The 22,263-nt window shown below is 32.1% G+C and overlaps 4 protein-coding genes across 4 annotated transcripts; all 4 read right to left on the bottom strand.

Annotated features, from left to right (window-relative positions):
• Positions 1-3,326: 3,326 nt before the first annotated feature.
• On the bottom strand, positions 3,327-5,255 carry LOC132746541 (uncharacterized). The gene has a single exon (XM_060735727.1). The coding sequence runs from the start codon at positions 5,253-5,255 to the stop codon at positions 3,327-3,329; it is 1,929 nt and encodes a 642-aa protein (XP_060591710.1).
• Positions 5,256-5,387: 132 nt separating this feature from the next.
• LOC132746540 (uncharacterized) lies at positions 5,388-6,935 on the bottom strand. The gene has a single exon (XM_060735726.1). It carries the CDS (start codon positions 6,933-6,935, stop codon positions 5,388-5,390), a length of 1,548 nt encoding a protein of 515 aa, XP_060591709.1.
• Positions 6,936-7,815: 880 nt separating this feature from the next.
• Positions 7,816-8,724, bottom strand: LOC132746536 (uncharacterized). The gene has a single exon (XM_060735721.1). It carries the CDS (start codon positions 8,722-8,724, stop codon positions 7,816-7,818), a length of 909 nt encoding a protein of 302 aa, XP_060591704.1.
• Positions 8,725-16,620: 7,896 nt separating this feature from the next.
• On the bottom strand, positions 16,621-18,479 carry LOC132746538 (FMRFamide receptor-like). Its single transcript, XM_060735725.1, has one exon. It carries the CDS (start codon positions 18,405-18,407, stop codon positions 17,208-17,210), a length of 1,200 nt encoding a protein of 399 aa, XP_060591708.1. The 5' UTR covers positions 18,408-18,479; the 3' UTR covers positions 16,621-17,207.
• Between the last annotated feature and the right edge of the window lie 3,784 nt (positions 18,480-22,263).

Here is a 22,263-nt window from a genome sequence, read left to right as displayed (position 1 = left end):
AATGAAAAATGTCTCTTTTTAACTGTAAGCCGTTGTTTATTAAGATATGTGATAAAAAGAATATCACGTACTTTAAATCTCTGCAGGAGGACACGAATATATCCCTTTTTATTACTTTTATATAGGCAGATTGTTGTAATATAAAATAAATTTGTATTGCGTTTAATGAAGGATTAATAAAGAGATTACTTTTTTACTATTTTTCAAGTAGTTAAAATATATATAATTATCAAATAATTATAATAATAAATAATATACATGTACATCATATTAATATAATAACGAATATTGAGGTTGAGATTTGTCGTATATCTACCTAACTTAGGAATGTTTTAAAATAGAAGATAATAATAAATTCAAACACTTAAAGATATATTTTGCTCATCTTCAAATAAAATATTTTTATTCCAGGCACTTATTAAATCTAGGAAATTCTTACTGAATTTTGAATAAACGAATGCACAAACTATGCATGTAAAGCTATTTTTAAATGATACTATGTATTACCGATAGTGAATATATTTTTAAACGGTTTATATCTACTCTAATGTTAATTTTACACTTACATATAAATTGTGTAGCAATTATCAATATTTTAAAGTATCAAAATTTAAGCCTATTATATCTTTAATATTATATATAATAATTAATAATTATGATATAAATCAGACATAGAGACGTCAGTGTATATGATTATTAATGATGGTATTACTCTGTTGAAGGTTGTGTAGGAAACGTAAAAATAGATTAATGCAGAAAAAGAAGAAGAAAAAAATGAAGAAAAATACATAACTATGTTGGAGTCAATTTTTATCCAATTTCTAATTGGCTAGAAAATAGTGATTGGATAGATTAAACAGCTCACCGATTACCACATGATGCACTTTACACTATAATGTTAATGGTAGTTGCATCATGTGAATTTTTCACCTATATTTTTCTCATTCATCCAAAAGTTTATTTCCTTGTACTTTTAAATTATTGGCCTAAACCATTTAGGTAGTACATTATCTCATCATCCGTGTCACCCATGAAGACCATTTCCTGTCTCTATAATGCTTTTTAGTTAAATTAGGTTCTTTACGTTAGTAACATGAACAAAAGCATTCCTTAAATCGATGCGTCCTATTATTAATTTCATTTAATAAGCGTAATAGTATTTTTGTCAGGACGAATCATTTGACTTATTTCTCGTGCTTTGGGTGTGGCGAAGTTTTATTACTTTCAGTTTTAGGACTGTAGATTTCTATTTCTTTGCCACACTGGAATTTATTTTATTTTAAGTAAAAACACAATAATTTCTTGTTAACTTTCTTTATTTTATAATCCAATTATTTTATTTTATTTTACAGACAATATCCTGAATAATCCTCACATGTAATTTTCTCTTAACACAACTAAACTCAACTAAACTAATCCCAAACTAATAACCCCGGTTTCCAATTTCATTCCCTTTATATAGGTAACAATTAACCTGAAAATAGCATGAAACTCGTGATACATGAAATATTTAAGTATCGACTCCGACGGATTCTGACGGAGTTCTTTCAGGTTCCGACGGAGTCTTGACTCAACCGGTCATCAACTGACTCCGATAACTTAATTGTATATATACACTCGCTATTTGCGACACTCCCACCAAAGCGAAATAAACAAAGCATTGAAATAACTTCAAAGTTTTAAGTTCAAATTAAAGTGTTGAAATTTAAACAATATTTATCCTGTATATTCTCATTATGTAATAAGAACATTTTCAAGTATTCAGATATTATACAACCGTTAATATTCATCTATCATATGTAAATTTGATATTATACTAGTAATTACTTATTACAAAATCATTTCAATCAAAATGTTTTCTAACAATATCATTTCCAAGTCAATATATACAGAAATTGTAAAATATACAAATAAGATCAATATTTTCATGGCAGTCTCAAATTCTTGTGCTCATATTGAAAAGCAAGAGCAGTCTTTTTGACATAATTAAACACACGAACACATTTTTTTAGTCTATTTGTCAAACTCAAAATAGTCACATTCAATATTCTCTCCTAAAACGTATTCTTGTCCTTGACGTAAACATAACCTTTGTCTAAATGTAAAGTTCCACACTTTGGTTTTGTACTGAGACGTGGCTAGTTCGATTTGTTGATATTCTGGGTCACTGTCTCCTCCACTAGATTCTCCGTCACTTGAAATAATAACCATATCTTCATCACAAACGTTATTATTGATAGCGTCGTTGTCACTGCCGTCGTCGGAAAGATCTGTGTCTTTACTATCCAAACAACAGTTGTTATTTTCATCAACAATACTTTCAGACGTCGAATTTTCTGTGTTTTGATCATAATGACTGTCAACGTCGATGTCAATATTATCTCCCTCGGAGAAACTTGTCACGACACTATAATTGTCCTCTTTCTCACTATCACTTTCAGTTTCACTGTTTTTAATTTCTGTATTTTGTCCAGAATCCTTTTGGTTGCCATTTATTCCGTTGACGTTAACGTTGACGTTAACGTCACTTATTGAGTCACAAATATCATTCTGACGTTCACTACAATTATTGTTTATTTCAATTGGAACTTCAACATCCTTGCACTCAACACTTGCCTGACAATCATTTACGTCTACGTCTCTGACGTCATTTCTACTGACGTCATCATACTGACTGTTGTTTGTTTCATCAAGCATGTTCAAATCAAAACTGTCTAAAACTGGCTCAAAGTCGTTGTGTGTGTCGTTGTATGACAATAAATCTAATATAGAATCATCGTCGCTGACGTCATCGTAGTATGAGTTCTGTGAATACGCGTTTCCTCTGGTGGCTGATATAGCAGATTCACGTGACTTCAATGATGTGTAGCCATGTTTTAGTATCAAATGTTTGCACAAATATCCCCGACGAATGAATTTGGATGTGCATTCCTCAACCGGACAATTCCAATGTTCAACCTCTCTGTGTCGTTCTTTAACATGTCGAAGTAGATTTCTCTTATACTTATACATCTTTTGACAAGTATCGCATTGATACATTTTAATATTTTTGCGATTTTTCTAATATTTATCTGTAGGTGTCTACTGTGAAATGATGACACAATACAAAGTTTCTTCTTATTTTATATGCTATTTCCATGATTTGCACGATTTTTGCGAGAAAAACTTTGGGTAATTTTACACAGTAACTATGCTCCGTTGAGGTTATTTGTACATGTCAGTCTTGCGTAAACAAACAAATATCCGGCGGAGCATTCACAGTGTACAATCGTTAACGTTAAAGTGAACATAGTTTTTAATTAAACTCCGCCTTAACTATATACTTTTTATTCGGATAACTGTTGTTTAATTGCTTTTAACGCTGCAGAACGTACATTACGTTCGGACATCTGATAACTTTGCATCTTGTTTTTGTTTCTGTTTGAACGTATTATTTGCTCTTCAAGCACATTTTCATCACTTTTTTCTTTTGTAACTATATCATTTTGAGTCGTTTCAATGGGAAAAAGTAAATTCATTGGACGATTCAGAACATTTCCTGAAGCCAATTTTATTTGACATGATCTTATAGCACCATCTCGACTGACATTTAACTTCTCAATTTTTGCCAGTTTCCAGTTGCCTCGAGAAAAGTTTTCTTTTACAATAACAATATCTCCAATTGTTGGATTTACAGGCGACTGAATACGACTTGCTTTCAGACGTGTTTGCATTCTTTCTCGTAAGCTTAGTAAGTAATCATTCTTCCATATTTGCCAAAATTTGTTTAAAAGTTTTTGACCTTTCTTCCAAATTTTCAACAACTTTTCCGAAGAGCTTTCTGTTGGCAAATATTCACTGTCATTTTCGTCCGAAACTTGTGGAATACCGATCTTTGGATTCAACGTAAGAAAATGACTCGGTGTTAATGCAATTGTAGAGTTTACATCATCACCAATATAGACTAAAGGTCTTGAGTTCACTACGGCTTCAATTTCTTTGATAAGTGTTTGAGCTTGAATGATAGTTAAGAGTTTTCGCCCCACAGCTTTTCTGAATGATCTTTTTACAAGACCGACTAGCCTCTCGTAAAATCCTCCCATCCAGGGCGCGAGCTCTATTATAAACTTCCATTGGATGTTTGCATTTGCAGAGTAGCTTTGAACTTCATGACTATGTAATATACAATGCCATATCTTATCTATCACTAAACTAGCGGCTTTAAACTGCTTTGCATTATCACTAATTATATGCGATGGAGTACCTCTTTGAGCTATGAAACGACGATAACCTAAGAGAAATTCTTCTGTGGTCATGTCACAAACTAGTTCAAGGTGCACAGCACGAGTTACTAAGCACGTAAATAAGCATACCCATGCCTTTTTCTCGTCACCTGTTGTTGTTTTCAAGTACACTGGACCAAAATAGTCTAGTCCTGTTCTTGAAAATGGTACTGATTCTGTCACTCTTGACCTCGGTAGACAACACAATGGTGGCATTTTATAGCAACCACCTTCGTGGCGTCTGCAGACAACACACTTATTTAACACTCTTTTCACTGTTGCACGACCATGTAAAATCCAGAATCTTTTCCTCGTTGTTGCAAGCGTCTGCGAAACACCGCTATGCAGTAGTTCTTTATGCATTTTTTCCACAGTCAATTCAGTAAAATGATCGTTTCTTGGAAGAAGTATTGGTTGTCTGGCACCTTCACTTAAATTTGCATTTTCAAGCCTTCCAGTGCATCTTAATAACCCTTGTTTGTCAAGAAATAGCCCTAATTGTTGTTGTCTATTTGTACCTTTCTTAGCTCGAATAGAATTGATGTCACTTTGAAAATGAGTTTCTTGAATATGCTTAATCCACATGTTCTCAGCTTCTAACAATTCTTCACATTCTAAATAACCATATTTTCTTTCAACTTTCTTTAGTTTCTGTACGAATCGCAGCACAAAAGCTGTTACTCTTAGCAGTTTTGTAAGAGAAGAAAATCTTTTACTGTCAATGTCAAATGGAGGATTATTACTATGTTCTTCCGCATTAATTTTAGTTTGCATTAACATTGTCTCTTTTTTGTCTTGTTTGTTTGTTTGTTCTTCCATTTCAACTATTTGTGAGCTATCATCGTTTTTTTTATAATCGGTTGGCCAATCAGAGGTAGGCTTCAACAACCATTTAGGACCGTGCCACCAATAAGAGTCAGTTGCTAATGTTTCCAGTGTTGTCCCTCGGGATGCAACATCTGCTGGATTTTCTTTACTTGGTATGTATGTCATGTTAACATCAATGTGCTCTTTGATTTCACTGACTCTGTTCTTTACAAATAACGGTAATTTCTTATCCGACGTAACCCATTGTAAAACACATTTCGAATCTGTCCATAAAAATTGCTTTTCAATAGGCACTCTTTATTGCTCTTTAACAAATTTTAAGCACCTCAGTCCGATCAGAACTGCTAGAAGCTCCAACCTAGGAATTGTTAGTTTCTTAATAGGCGCAAGTCTTGTCTTTGCAAATATTACATTTACATCGGTTGTATTTTTCTCTGAAACATGCAAATATATCACTGTTGAGAATGCCTTTTCCGATGCATCACAGAAACATAACAATAAGTATTTCTTAGAATGTCCTGTGAACGTACAAACGCATCTTTGAATTTGCAACGTGTCTATTTTGCGAATATCTATTAAAATAGACAACCATTTTTCTTGATCTTCTTTAGTCAAATTGTCATCCCAGTCGATATTTTTCTGCCATAATGATTGAATAAACACTTTTCCTCGTAAGAGTACTGGTGATAGCAAGCCAAGTGGATCAAAAACCGACGAAATTGTTTTCAACACAGTACGTTTTGTCCACTCCGGTTCATTTGATTTGTTTTTTGGACCAGCTATTGTAACTGTATCTTCATTGACATTCCAATGATGTCCAAGTACTTTAACACTTTTCGTATCGGCTCTGTCTTCCTTTGGAATGAATTCATTTACAAAATCACTATTGGTAATCCATTCCCGTAAATTCATCGAGGCATCTGCAAACATTGCCTTTGAATTTGTATATAGCTGTATTGCTTCACTTGTGTTTTCAGCTCCGGTGATAACATTGTCTACATAAATGTTGTTTCTTAGATTTTCTGCAACTGGATTTTCATAACATTTTAAATGGAAGTCTACCGTTGCTCCTAATAAGAACGGACTACTGATAACTCCAAAAGGAATCCTACAAAATCTGAATTCTTGTATATTGTCAGTAACCACAGTAGGATTTTTACAGTCTTTCAACCAAAGAAATCTTGTGACATCACGCTGACTAGGTTTTAATCCAATTTGCAAAAATGCTTTTTCTATATCGGCAACGATTGCTATTGGATGCATCCTGAATCGTAGTAACATACCACAGAGGTCCTGTAGCATTACTGGTCCCCTATACATGCACTCATTTAGACTTTTATTTTCTTTTCTTGTTCTCGCCGAAGCATCGTATACTACGCGTATCTTAGTTGTTGTTTTCTGCGGTGTGATAATAGCATGGTGTGGCAAATAATGTACCAAACCATCTACTGGTGATTTTTCAACTTTCTCTATAACACCTTTACTTAGCTGATCTCTCATAACTTCATCATATTTCATCATTAACTCAGGTTTTGTTTTCAGTTTATTAACACAACTTTTTAAGCGACCTATTGCCAAGTCCCTGTTCACAGGTAAATCAGGAAATTCTTCAGTCCAAGGCCACGTGACTTGGTATCGGCCATTTTCAAACTGAATTGTATCCTGAAACATTTTCATTGCATGTTCATCATCTGAGATATTTTGTTTTTCTATAATACCTATTGACTCCACATTCCAAAAGTCTTCTAAATTTGGTTTCACAGGTACAACACTATCCACATCGGCAAATAAACTTGTATTTGTTGCATTATTACCATGCGTTAGAAATAAGCATACATGGGCCATCGCTATCTTGATCAGAGGTTCTTCCGGTAAGGATCCATCCTAACTTGGACCCAAGAAGGAACAAACCAGGATTTAATTCGATCTTTTTGACACAGAATAAATCCAAATAATAGTCGTTACCAACTAACATTTCTATTGATGATGTTTCGTTTCTAGTTGGTAATGTATCAGCTAAATCAACACTTCCAATAATATGTTTTAACGTGCTCCTTATTCAAAACGCCTGCTGGACTTCGATGCAAATTCCACTTATTGTCGGAACTATGTTCACACTGATTGAATGGTATTCACCATTTTTCAGTTTAACATCAATGTTAGCACATTTTTGTTTTGATGCATTGCGTACTATTATTACCAAACGTTACAAGTTTTATTTCCTGTTCTCCCGTTACTTTGAGATGAAACTTTCTTGCTAAGTTTTCAGTTATATATGTCCGATGAGATCCAGAGTCCAACAAAAGTCTAACAGACTGTGTTGCAGAGGTATCTTGGATTTTTAATATCTGTAATCGCCGTCTGCATTAGAACCATTTCATTTGACGACACGCGAACATTTTCCTCAGACTTTTCAGTCTCTTAATATTCTGTTTCTTCGTTTGCTAAATGCGTCATTGATTCCTTCACCTTGAATTTTTGAGGACACAAACTTCTGTGATGCTTGTTCACTTCACCACAGTGTGCACAAATTTTGTTTTTCTTACATTCACTTGATTTGTGACCTGTCTTTAAACACTTGAAGCAGCTGTCTTTTAATTGCTGTTTTTCTTTCATTTTATAGTTTCGGTATTGTGTGCACTCATCGCTCCAATGTTTCTGCTGACAATAACGACATTTATCTGCATAATTTTCAGTCTGTTGTCTTTGTGTAAGTTGCTTAGGGTTATTCACTGTAAGCACATGAGCAGAACTTGAATAACTTCTTGATTGTTCTGATTTCGAATAAACTCCTCGGTTGGGGTGAATTTGTATTATTTCTTGACTGAGCTGAATATGTATAGCTCCTTAGTTGAGCTGAATTTTGCTTGTATCCTGATTGAATAGACGATGCATGTATTCTCTTTTCCAACACATTATCTTTCTTTTCTGCTCTTTCCCTGGCAAGAATATATTCATTCAATCGTTTTCGGAGCTTGTCTATACTCCACTCATTGTTCGACCCATTTAATATTTCTAACTGAACAAGAACTTCCTCAGGTAGTTTAGCTCGTATCATTGACACAAACACAGCTTGATCAATATCTTGATGTAACACTTCTAGACTGCGTAAATGCCTTTCAACTGTATCGAGCAAGCTTCTTAAACTTCCGGTTTTATTCGATGCTGGCTCCAAATTGATTAATTTATTGTAATGTAAGTCAACTACTTCTTGCACTTTTCCAAATCTTTCCCTTAAGATATCGATTGCAATTTTATAATTAGCGTCCGATAATGTTAGACCTGAGATCGCACGTTGAGCCTCTCCGAATACTTTATTTCGTAAATAATTGAATTTTTCACTATTTGAAAGTGATTGATTCTCATGCACTGAACATTTAAATGAATCCCAGAATTCACTCCATTTTGTCTTATCTCCTCCAAATGATATTAAATCTAGTTTAGGTAATTTTGTAGAAGAATGTTTACCTTTGTTTACTTCAATGTCCAGTAGTCTTTCTTGTTGTTGAATTTGTAGCTGCATGAGTTTTTGCATGTCCTTGTGTAGTGCCATAAACTCATCTGAATGTGTTTCTACACTTGATTCACTTTTAACATGTTTCATTTCGCTCTTCTCTTTTTCGTTGAGAAGCATTTCTTTAAATTGTTGTAGATTAATAGAGCATTCTACAGCTTCAGAACACAGTTCACAATCTTCTTCAGTAATTGTTTCAATTACTTTTGAATCACCTTCTTCGATTGCTGCTGCCAATTTTTCACTTTGAACTTCTAACTTTTCACAATACACTTTTAAAGTTTGAATACATTTATTTGTTTCCAGCGCATTTTTCTCAATATTACAGCTTTCGATATCAATACTTATCAGATCGTTTCCAAAATCAATATTTTTCTGCAGAATATTTCTAAATTTTGTCCTAACACCTTTTAAATGTTTAACTTTAGTCATTTTTAGTTTTAGTTGAAGTCACACTCACCAAATAAATTTATCCAAGATAACAAACAATTCTTCACTGAACAATATCCAAATCACAATTCTTATTCAAAGCACTCTCCTTCACTTATTGTATCCACTGAATGTTATCCGGTTCGCGGGACCAAACAATGTGGCGAAGTTTTATTACTTTCAGTTTTAGGACTGTAGATTTCTATTTCTTTGCCACACTGGAATTTATTTTATTTTAAGTAAAAACACAATAATTTCTTGTTAACTTTCTTTATTTTATAATCCAATTATTTTATTTTATTTTACAGACAATATCCTGAATAATCCTCACATGTAATTTTCTCTTAACACAACTAAACTCAACTAAACTAATCCCAAACTAATAACCCCGGTTTCCAATTTCATTCCCTTTATATAGGTAACAATTAACCTGAAAATAGCATGAAACTCGTGATACATGAAATATTTAAGTATCGACTCCGACGGATTCTGACGGAGTTCTTTCAGGTTCCGACGGAGTCTTGACTCAACCGGTCATCAACTGACTCCGATAACTTAATTGTATATATACACTCGCTATTTGCGACATTGGGCCATTTTCAGTGAATTCAACGTATTTCGATCATGTACATGCTGTTTAACAACTTATATTTAATAAGGAACGTCAAAAGACATACATTTAACTACATTAAAGTGTTTAATTATATCTTGAAGTCAAGTATAAATTTTATTGAAGATATTTGTAATTCTTGATTACTCTTGCTTCCCAATACGTGTTTTATACCATAATATGGTGATATTCTAACGTTTTGTGCTCAAAAACTTTCTTTCATAGTTTCAACATCTACAATAATTTGTATAATAAGTCAGTCAGCAAGTTTCATATGCCAAAATCTGGATATGTTGTTTCTGAAAAGGATAATCCTTCAAAATTACAACCTAAACCCGATGCAAAGCTGAGATATCCAAGATGGGGTCAAAAATTTGCCGCCGAACGAATCTTATATCATTTCTAGAATATATTCATGTTAGCTTATTGTTCTATTTAATTTTGTAAATAGATTGAGATTGAAACTTCGCATGCGATTCCCTATTTCCAGCTAACTCTTGCATTAACTGTTATTATTTAAATCGTGACGAAATAACCTAAACAAACGCCATTTTAACTTGGTTAAAATTCTTGGTTTTTGTGGCAAGCGCATTATTAATTTTTGTTCAAAGTGATTTGGTCTAAAATCTGCTAGTTTTTTTATCATATTTATAGTTCAAATATTCTATAAAGTGAATTGTAAAAATAGTTCTTGGTGCCATTTTAAATTTTAAATTGATATCATATCTATAATTTTCAAAGGTGGTGGTTTGGTTCATATTAGGTATAGACAATGTTTTAAATTTAACAGCAGAGGTTACACTTTTATAGGTACATGACAGTTTATAAATAACACATGTGTTTGTGGGTAACAGTAAAAATATCATCCCGAGGAAAATACGGTTACCCGAGGCGTAGCCGAGGGTAACAGTATTTATACGAGGGATGATATTTTTACTGATACCAACAAACCCATGTGTTATTTATTTTATTACCCCGAACAAATACTGTGATGATCTGAATTTGTCAGCTTAATCTAACTGTAACAAAAATAAACCAAGAGAAGCAATAACTAAACTGTCCTTACCTTGCAAGTTTTAAGTGTACTGTAGGCCTATTTGAGAAGCTGTTTTTATTTTATTCTTTAGGCAAGTGATGAAATCTACCAGTCATAAACATAAAATAAGCTGTTTTTTATTTAGAAAACAAAACACTAACCCATTTTTAAGGTTATGACCTGTGAAATCTGATCCTTCTGCATCCAGAATATTTTTCGCATGGTTTTTAACAAAGTGCATTTAGAAAAAAACGATAATATCCTACAGATGTCTGTCCACCAACTCTATCTGTAACGTTTCACTGGTAAAAATTGTTAAATAATCCTTTGTTGCATGCTTTAATCGTCCATGTCTGCATGTTCGAGTTTGACACAAAATTATTCACATTACAGTTACTTCTGTTGAAAACGGATGTTTCCTTTTGACTATTCAACAAAAAGATAGTTTATACGCGAAAGGAACTCTAGGGTGCAAAGAACTAAATTTTATGCTTCGGCGATGCCCTATTGTCGAAAATAAGAATGAATCGAGAAAAAAATGGTGGCCATTTCATTTCATTTCATTTAGAAAATAGACCACGTGACCAGATTTTATACTGTTAAAAATACTGTTACCTATGTAACAGTACAAAATTCTTAGTCACGTGGTACACTTGCATTACCAGTAAGAATAACTCCGAAATAAACCTTACGAAAAAAGTGAGGGGTAATAATATTATCTATTAATATATGAAATTAGATAAATGATATTTAATGAGTCTTGGTCAGTGACCTACAATTATGATGCAAAGGACATGTGTGAAATTTCAAATAAATACGACCATTGGTATTAGAATTTTCACTAAAAATTAATAACTTATAATTTACAAGTTCACAAAAGGGTGAAGTTAAGTCAAGATCAATAATAGTTTCATGGGACAGTGTTGTTTTAATTTTTCTAATTGATTCCTATACTTTAAGTGCTCGGGATTGAATAGGGCTTTGGTATTCAAACTTACTGTTGGCTGACATAGACCACTTCGATGCCATTCCACCATATGAATTTGCAGCACATAAGAGTACGGAGGATTTCCAAACAAAGTCGGTGTCCGGTCAAGAAGCTTTGCTAGATGAATTTGTTGTTGTGATTAAAGCATTGATCGTGGCTTGTAAGCAAATTTTGTTCTTATTTGTCATCCTTATCACAGTGTCCAGTAAAAACATATGGCTTCAGTAATAAGGCCTGAGGGGTATATCAGACATTCTTGACATAACAGTAAACGAATAATTGATTTATTCATCGAAAACTTTGGTATAATTCCTAACTTACTGTTATAAAAATAGTTTCTGTATTTTTTTGATGTTTTCATTTTTGTTTTATTGTTGACGGTGTTATGCTCTATTGTATATATGGTAACTCTTTACCTTATTTGTAACAATTATATTTAATATCATAACTTTTACCTTATTTTATACTAATAACATTTACTTTTCCTGTTCAAAAACAATTCTCAATGCAATTTAGGTTTAAAATCAATTTTAGTGAAAGCACATTTTATAATATATACTCGTATTTAGGACCTTTTGTTTCCAATTTATCATTATACAAATAAAACAGTGTAAGTATGATAATCTATTTTGATAATTGTTTTATGCTGTCTGTAATATCTTAATGTGTCTATAGTTTGTGTTTTTATTAGTCATTGATTCGATGTTGTGTATGTCTTATATCTGTGTTGGTTAGAGTATTTTCTATATTCTTGAAATACCCAGAAGCTTCATGATATTCCGATTTGACCAATTTTCTTCTTTTGCACCTTACTCCTGAAAATGCCCACACTTGAAAGATAGTGTTACAACAGTTGTAATTGGAAAAAGAGTTATCCATATCGTATAACCTTTACTCATGAGATAATGTTAAATTACTCGGAAAATCAAGATGTTTTCCCCCCAGGATGAGGAAATTAATTAAGGAGATGTATCGGCTATATCCAATAACAGATGTTTTCTTGTATGTAAATGGCTAGAGATATTCTTGTACAATCTCAAAGTGCAATGTTTGAAAGTTGTTTACGATTTTTGTTATTTGATTTGTTTACCTTTATTCTTCTGAAAATACCAAAATAATAATTGTGTTTATTCATTGACGAGTATCGAATCGTTTGGGTTTTTTTTAATTTTTATTTTAGATTTAATGTAGATCATTTTTTCACTTAAGCAGGCAATATTGTATAACAGTATTGAATATAAATATCGTAGATTCGTCATATAAAGATAACGTTTGTTTCAATGTTAACTTTGTTCACAATTAACTCAAAAGGTTTGTTGCTTACCTATATCCGATAAAAAAAAACACAAGTATTATATAATTTCAAAGATATGATATTAATGTTATAGAGTTGATCGTATCATATTCGTTAAGATTGATGACATTCCTTTTGAATTTTGATGTGTAACAGTAAGTGTTTTTTCTGATTGAATCAGCAAAACGGAAAAGTAATCTATATGACACATACAATATCTGTCATTTTTCTCTTTACTTAACAAGAATGATTTTACTTTGTTTTCCATTTCGATAACAATTTATTTAAACTTCTCCTCATTTCAGGACACTTTCCAGAACTATCATGATACTATATGGTCAGTTGGTGTAAAGTAGTTTTTACATATGTAGTGACACTATGTCAGAATCTATGATTTGTCCTGTAGGAAACAAGGTAATGGAAAGGACAGTGTGTGAAATATTGACGTACACCATGGGTTAATGTCACCAAAGGCTATAATTATTTGGTATTTTTCTAGTTGATCTAATTACTATGGTGGGTACACACTATACCATCCAACGCAAACATGATGCTAATTGTTTTCCTTTTTCTGACAATGTTCGTAAATTTTAAGAAAGCCAGTAGTACAGCGGTACATAATCAAATAAATAAAATTTTCAAATAAATACTTTACATGTAAGTGATTGTTTTCGAGCACAAATGCCTTAGTTTCTTAAAAGGTAATATTATGCTTTACGAAATGACCATATGTTGAGGAAATATAAACTGAAACGTTTGGACCAAAATGTGTATGAAATTGTTTCGAAAGTGCCATTATATTGTTATTAGAGAAGTATGCTTTTAATGCTTTATTAGAACCCCCTTTAAGTTATAAATTTGCTGTAAAAAACACTAGATAATGACGCTTTTTGAATAAGTTAACTAATCCTTATACAATATAGCCTTAAAAACTAAGGGATTCTCACAAATGTAAATACAACCAAAACATTAAACGCGAATCATGACATATAGTTGTTCAAACTGTGTCCTTCATAAGTAACTATTAAAACATTTTCGCCGGAAGTGACCGACTTTTAATTTATAATATTTCGATATTGGAATCTCTTAAACTTTAAATTGACTGCTCCTTCTTCAAAACAAATGCAGATATATGACCATTACATTCAGCAGGAAATGATTAATAAGTCTGTCTATTTTTATTCTTTTTACTACAATTAGTACAACGATGGTCATTTGTCCCTTTCCACTTATTCTGAAACCATGTTGGATAAGTACTTGGTCACTTGCCAAGATATTTGAAATTACTTGTCAGTTATCCAAGAAAACCGGTTACATGTAACTAGACCGTTCGCCGTTATATGAACAGAAATTTGTAAAAGACGGCGTACAAAAGAAAAGTAAAACTTACTAAACATTATTAAAAATATTCTATTTAAGTTACAGTTCCTGTTCGGATTGTCTAGATATCATAGGCAAACAATTTCTTTGACACGTTATTAAAGGGTCACTGCCTCCTTTTAAATATATATAATTAAATCAAAAACATTATATTAAACAAAATATCAAAAAGCATTGACAAGAAATATACCATTTCAAGACATGTAACATTGCATGTTTACATGAAATATGTTTCCCTATTTTCTATCCCTCGGCAATTGTCATTTTCTAATCATTTGTTTAAACGAAGCAAATATTGTCATTCAGCACAGGAATAAAAAGCTTTGTTATAGTCATTCGGTATCGCTGGACTTAGCCTAGTAATTCGCTGACAAAGACATATAATGTAATAGGTAAATTAATAGTTTTACTTTGTGTAAAATATTGTGGAATTTAAGATTGTTAAATATATTTTTTCTTCTTAATATTTTACTCTGTAAATGATTTTTCTTGTCTCTAAACAATTTTTATCTAAACGTGGCCAAAACTAACAGTGTTTATTCATAAATAAAATTATTGAAAGGGTTATTACAAAATGGGCTTGAACGTGAATAAGTTGTTTCAAAAATCAACAGATTTAAATTGCAACCGCCAGACTGCATTAAGAAATAACGAAACGTAGGTCTTCGTTCTGATTTGAAACCTTGAAGGAAATTTAGTCTGTCTAACTATAACTTTTATGGAAAAAAGCAACAAGCTAAGGACAAATGTACCTAATTATATTTTTATTAGAAAAACATCTTACATAGAAATACTTATAAGAATACTAGCTTGTTTGTTATTCATGCAATATTATCAAAATTCAGATTTCAATACGGACATGAGCATTGTCCATATTACCAATCATATTACCTTAGCATTTTAAACAGAGTCGTCCATATTACCAATCATATTATTATATAATAATAATATTTTAGCAGTTTATACAGTTCATACGAGGGCTGTTCGAAAAGAATTGCTTATTGTCCTCTATCTCGTGATTCACGTGGAACACGATAAAAACCAATACATACCTGTATAGGGTAATGCAATACCTACACAACGGTGTATAAATTTACAAGTTAGACTAACTGTAACACATACAATTTGCCATTTAAATACAAATGTACACGCAGTCATTGACCGCGTAGTAAAAATGGTTGGTAGAAGCGTCGACAAAAAAGATGAAATACGGGCTTACATTAAAGCTCGCTCATAACTGGGTTGCCTTTTGAAGCAGTTGATGACTGAACTCTCTACTGCTAATGGGCCTTCTTGTGTGTCTTATGACACAGATAGGCGATGGAAAAAGAAATTTGAGTCTGGTGTAGAGTGCATCAAAAATGCACCAAAATCAGGTTGGCCAAAATTTGCATTTCGTAACGAAATCGTTTCCAAAATAAAGGATATCATTGAAGGAAATGCCCGATTTACAGTTCGTAATATTGCACGAAAGGTAGGCATATCACTATCAACGGTTCACTTTATTTTGAAGAAGCATTTGAAAGTCAATAAGATTTCTGCTAGATGGGTGCCGCATCTGTTGACCGATAAGCAAAAGAGGCAACGGGTTAAGGTGGCCAAAAAGCTGCTTCAAATGTTTCAAAAATATGACAAAAAACAGTTTGCCAATGTCGTCACAGGTGATGAAACTTGGGTCTATTATTTTTAGCCCGTCAGAAAAGTGAGCAACAAAATTTGGGCAACTAAACACAACAAACGCACATAATTGCCGAACGGTCTTTGAGTGCAAAGAAGGTTTCGTATGCACTTTTCTTCTCTGGTGAAGGAGTCGCAATAAAAGTGCCGGCAAAAAAGGGCAAAAGTATCACTGGGAAGTACTACAAAGACGTAGTACATAAGAAACTGAAAAAGTATTATAAGAAACGACACCCTGTCACTGGTTTTAAGCATATCCGTCTTCTACATGACAATGCCCACGCTCATACCTCCGCAATAATTTCGGCGTTTTTGAAAAAAGAAAAAGTAACTGTTTGGCCTCACCCCCGTATTCTCCAGACCTTGCGTCATGTGATTCCTTTTGTTTCCCAAATTGAAATCCTTGCTTGCTGGGCGGAAATACAAGTCCTGACAGGCACTTGGATCTGCCATTCATCAGTACCTCATCACTGTGCCGAAATCAGCGTACTGTGACGCCTTCAAAAAGTGGATACATTGGCTGAAACTTTGTATTTTTAGCCACGGGGTGTACTTCGATGACATAAAATGAATACTTTTAAGCTAACTTGAAATTTAAAGTCTCCAGATAGAAATAAGCAATACATTTCGAACATCTCTCGTACAAAACAAATTTAGTTTGTTAAAACCACATATCAGATTGCAATGCATTGTAAACCTCTGGGTCATAGGTAAATAACATTATTGTTTAAACACTCAATTTTCATAAATTTAAAAAGTATTGTTCTTAAGCTGTGTAATGTCTCACGTTTTGATTTCAAAGTCACTTTATTTGAACACTTATTTATTCTCATCATCAATGTGCAAACACCATGCAATATTGTTTAGAAATTCATTTTCTTTTAACAGTATCTATAAAAAGCTACATGCTAAATCCATAAAATTGTTATTAATACACTTTTGTACCGTTGCTATGGGTTTATACTTATGATCAGCTTGCGAAATCCATGTAATATTGTTCTGAAATCCGCTTTCTTTTAACAGTTGTTATTAATTTATACTTATTATCAACTTACAAGTTTGTTACGAATCCACCTACTTTTGTATGTTTTGGTATCGCCACCGAAAGAGACCATATGGACGAGCACATAACGTTCCTTCAACAGTAGCTATGAATTTATACTCATTATAAATTTGCACACTCGATTGATTACTTTGTGTAGGCTCTTTGAAGAGGAACTAGTTCCGAAGCCCATTCATTGTCTGTTAACAATACTGTCAATGATGTATTTGCTTGAGTATTTTCAATCCTCGAAAAGCTTCTTCGTTTTGTTCCAACAACTAACTGTGCCCGAACTTGATGAATATTTTCTTGTGCTGATGTATTCTGGCATAAATGGCACATGTGTAAGAGTTCTGCCCTGAATTTACTCCCGAATATAATGTATACTATAATATTGGTTGAAATCGATATATATGACAACAGCAGTGTTGTTTGGTGAATAGCCTCTTCTTGTATTGAATGCCTGTGTGGTTGCTTACTGTCGTCTACAAATGAGGAGATCATCTGAACATATCTGTAGATATGTGAAGGCAGATTTAAACAAAAGAATGTTACAGTCACCGCAAACAGCATTTTTGTTACCTTTGCAAGCGGATTTTCAGTCTTTGCTCCATTACCTCGCCTAAGATTTCGTACACGAAATGATTTTATAAGGTTACAAACGATTGCAGTCATCAGGTATATTATGCAACAAATGGGTAACGCAAGTGTTATAACAGTGTCAGTGTAAATAAGCGCTTGCACAGAGTACCGATGGCGCGGAAGGTATAAGCAATTATCTTTACTCATGGCCCAGAACGGAAAATTATATATGCATACCGAAATAAGACAAAGTACTACTACAACAGCCTTTGCCAAGGCAGTTGTACAAAACCTCTTTACAACAAACGGCTTGCAAATTCTTATGTAATTTTCGAATGTTATAAATACAACCAACCACACAGAAATAAAACCGCAAATGTAGCTTAGAAAAATTATAACTTTACATGATCCACTTAAAGATCCTAATTGGAGATTGAAAGTTTGTGATATCCACACTATCAATAATGTTGATAAGAATCCATTGTCTGTGAAACCTCTTGCTGCGAGAAAAATACTACAAGAGCTGTCTCTGAGAGGTTTCCGTAAAAACACAATTGATGACAGCGTGTTGGTAATAAGTCCAAAGATAGATATAACAGGGATTGTATATTGTTCTATAAATGATGTCAGCGGGTGGTATGGAACAAAGGTTAGCGGCTGAGTTATGTTTTCGTGGAACCGGCTCTGTGTTCCATCTGATATACTGTGTTCCATCATTTCAGTTTCATTAATAATTGTCCAATCCATGTTGTTTATGTTACTCATTGTGGAATACCGTTATTCATTTTAAAGTTCCATTATAATCTTCCCGGATATGGTTGTTACAAAATATTTTGTATTGCTCTGGAATAAAAAAGAACAAAGTATTAAAGATATTAAAATAAAGCTTCATAGTTACCATATTTAATAGACAGTCATCCAGTTGATAGATTAAATAGTTGTAGCAAGATTTGTTAAGGACCTGCATGTACCTAAAATCTTTGTATATTAATCAAAAATAGATCAGGTTTGTGTTTTGTTTTTTTTTTCATTTATTTTTTTTCCCTTATGAGTACCGGGAAGTAGATTTTTACGAAACGCCTCTTAGCTTAAACATATTCATTTCCCGAATATATACATATAAATATACATTAACAATACAAATCAAACATTCTTATATTCAAGAAAAGGATATGAACCGAAGACTAAGTCTTAAAAAATTCTTCTCCTTCTTAATGTATTTTAATAATGTGTCAAGTTTTGTACTATATCAAAAGGTGTAACAAATCGGGGAATATAAGTATTTTGAAAAAAACATAAACATGTGAAAATGTGTTAGAAGTTGAAAATGTTAAGACTTTGAAATATCTTTTATATATACTCCTATGCATTAAAAATTGGACATTCACAAATATAGTGAAAATTGGTTTCCATTTGCCCGCATTCACATTCATTCACATAAAGATGTAGGATATATTTGAAATAGATGATAGTTTATTGAGCTGTATTCTGTGCGTAATCTTACGTATAGTATTTTAAGTTGCATAATAATTTTGGGGTAGATTTTATGTTACGTTATAGATCAATTTTGAACAATGTTTCTTTAAAATATCTCAATGCAATTTTCTATTAATATTAAAGGGTTTGAATAAACACCATTTTGATCTTTAAAAAACTATTTGCGGTGCTTCTCTCAAAAGATTTTGCCTATACCCGACCTTTTCATAACTAAGAAATGTGGTTAATGTATATATAGTTTTCTACATATATTTATGGGAAAAGAAATTAACGCCATGTTAATAAAATAAAATGGCATAATACCGTTGTACTTCCCGACACGATATGTATGTTTTCTTTCTGTTATTATAATTACCTAAATTTTACTGTTCATCAAACTGTGGTATTTGCCAAAGAAACAATGAAACATTAAAAAAATATTTGCTTCTTTTCAATTCATACGATTTGACACTGACAGCATCTCTTATAATTGAATTTTAGTTGAAATTAGAACCTTAAAGATCAATCAATACGGCTATTTTTTAAAGAAATTATTACTGAAAGCTCTGGTTATATGAAACGTGTAAGAGAATAGTTATAATAAGTTCATTAAAAATGCATAAGCAATTCACCGGTTCATACATTTATTTGACACGCAAATCTACACCTTTTCTTCTTTTTACGCGTCTAGTTCAGCGTCAAATCGATATAGTTTGAAACAAGATGCTTTCCAAACTAACTCAGGATATGTACCGTGTGTGCAAGTATAACACGTTGAACTTCAAAAGTGGCTTTTACCTTATTTGTTGTACGAATCAGGAGCAACCTTGTACTTTACATCTTTGAGTTCATAGACTACTTTAATTGATGTACATAACCCTTGTAAATGTGCTCGACTGAACGCAAGAATTATTTGACATGTATAATTATGGCACGCACAATTAAACCTGTATCCCAAGTAGCAATTATCGCTCAAGTTGTTTTTAATGTCTAGAAATAAGTACAAAGAAGCGTTTTTATTTTATATGTCAGCATTAAAGAATGTACAAATGTATATCGTAAACGAACGAAAATGTTTCCTTCAAATGATACTGTTGAATTGGTGCGCTCTTTTGTTATTAATTAGTATGTACACGGATATTAACGCATTCATAAACCGGCTTACTTTGATATTTATTTAATTCTTTTTAATTCCTTTTATAAATGACAACTTTTGAACAGCCATACAAATCATCACATACTGCAAGAGCAGGAAAATTTTTAATATAAAAATCATACCAAATGTACCTTATTTAAAGTACATGACGAGTTCTTTGTGCTACTTTATATTTGTATCAGTCTTAATCTTTGGTATTGCTCTTGCGTATAGTGTTTAAACATGTATTCGTTTCTATCTGTTATAATGCTTAAGGGGAAAGGACAATTCCTAATGTTGCTAGAGCATGTTGTTCAACCCCTTTTGTCCTTTGTTATAATTGTTGTTAATATGTAAAACAAATTTTCCTAAAATTGAATTCAAAAAGCAATAAAATATCACTAAATTAAACATCTTTGATAGCTAACCAGTGATAGCCAATTTCTCCGCAAGTTTATCAGCATTGAGAGACAAGTTGCAATTTGTTTTTCTAAAGCTCGTTTTTTTATTTGTAATTATTGAACATATGTTATTTTCGTAATTTTAGAAAGTCGCAATATCGCAATAATGTCGGATCAGTGACTGGGATAACTCTACAAAATGTAAGTTTCCATCATACAAAAAAAAACTTTTGAAAAAGAATTAAAAGAATGATTGCACTTTTTGAATTATAATTAATTTTTGTTTTGTGGAAATGCGAAATTATATTTTTGATTATCTATAATTTGTACGAGCTTGTATTTGTTTTCTGCTATTCGCGCATTAACACATTCGGTTATGTACAAAATACGTGACAAAACAATTCCAGACATTCATTCATAAGTTGTTTTTTTAAAGCATACATTCATACTTCCTAAATGCAATCTGATAAATTCTAAGAAGTATTTTATCAACTATCTGCGAATCTGTGTGCCTCATTATACACGGCTGATCATTTTGTTTTTGATGCATTATCAAAGATAACTTTTGAAAATGTTTTGGTTTAGCATTTCTTTGTTGTGAATAAAAAAACCAATTTTGAAAAAAGAAAATTAAAGAACAGCAGTATCAAAATTTAAAACCTAAAATAATTACATATGTATATTTTCTTTACATATTTTTATCACTATAAAATGCAAATCTGAAAAGATCTTTGAGCTAGAAAGTTTCAATCTTTAACATGTTTTACAAAGATATAAACGTCTGCCATCTGTTTGTTTCAATTTTTTCCTTTTAATTTCATTTCAAATTCCGTTCTATAATATACAAGATAAATACAATAAAACTTAAAACATTGTTAGAATAGGTAAATATAAACTGAATAAAAATCGAATCTTACTTATAAAAGTGTTCCTTTAATATTCCTATAATTATATGATCCTTGCTACCGAAGCTCAGATGGGAGACTGACAATTCTCCAAGAGAACAGACGACCAATATAAAACATGTCGTTACAAAGAAATCCACAGCGCGTTCTATTGGTTTATTTAGAAGCATCACAATATCTTTGAAAGGTTGACAACTGTGTCTCATCCGTCTTTGTATTGTACAATAACAGGCATTTTAGATGTTTATCATATTATAAAAACATATGCGAGAAATGAGGTTATATACGTTTTAGTATAATTGAAGAACAATTATTATTTTTTAAGAACAATTTCAATTAATAATCTATTTTTTTATGTTTAATACGTTTTCTAGATTTAAGCAATATCCTGTTCATATTACATAATACACAACGGATTAAAGAGTAAAGGCTATGTAGATAAAGTTGTTTTCAGTTTAATATTTGACTGTGTAGGAATGTAGTAATGCTTCACAATAATTATTATTCTTTTGTTAATCAAATACAATATTAGATCAATCAGCAATATAATGAGCACGTTTTTATAAATATATTATTTTTCACTCGAATTAAAATAAAAAAGGTGGACATAAAGCATGCAGACACTTTATTTTATGTTTTAGTCAGTAAAGTCAGATGTTTGTTTTCAAGAACTGTTCATTTTACAAGCATGACGTTTCTTTCAA

The sequence above is a fragment of the Ruditapes philippinarum genome, unplaced genomic scaffold, assembly GCF_026571515.1.
Source record: "Ruditapes philippinarum isolate M1 unplaced genomic scaffold, ASM2657151v2 ctg2038_1_1_1_1, whole genome shotgun sequence".
NCBI lineage: Eukaryota > Metazoa > Mollusca > Bivalvia > Venerida > Veneridae > Ruditapes > Ruditapes philippinarum.
The sequence above is the reverse complement of the archived record's forward strand: the minus strand, read 5'-3'. Positions and strand labels throughout refer to the sequence as shown.

Coding starts and splice junctions, on each gene's coding strand:
- LOC132746536 (XM_060735721.1), bottom strand. CDS start 8,724: ATGCTTCTCAACGAAAAAGAGAAGAGCGAAATGAAACATGTTAAAAGT.
- LOC132746541 (XM_060735727.1), bottom strand. CDS start 5,255: ATGACATACATACCAAGTAAAGAAAATCCAGCAGATGTTGCATCCCGA.
- LOC132746540 (XM_060735726.1), bottom strand. CDS start 6,935: ATGGCCCATGTATGCTTATTTCTAACGCATGGTAATAATGCAACAAAT.
- LOC132746538 (XM_060735725.1), bottom strand. CDS start 18,407: ATGAGTAACATAAACAACATGGATTGGACAATTATTAATGAAACTGAA.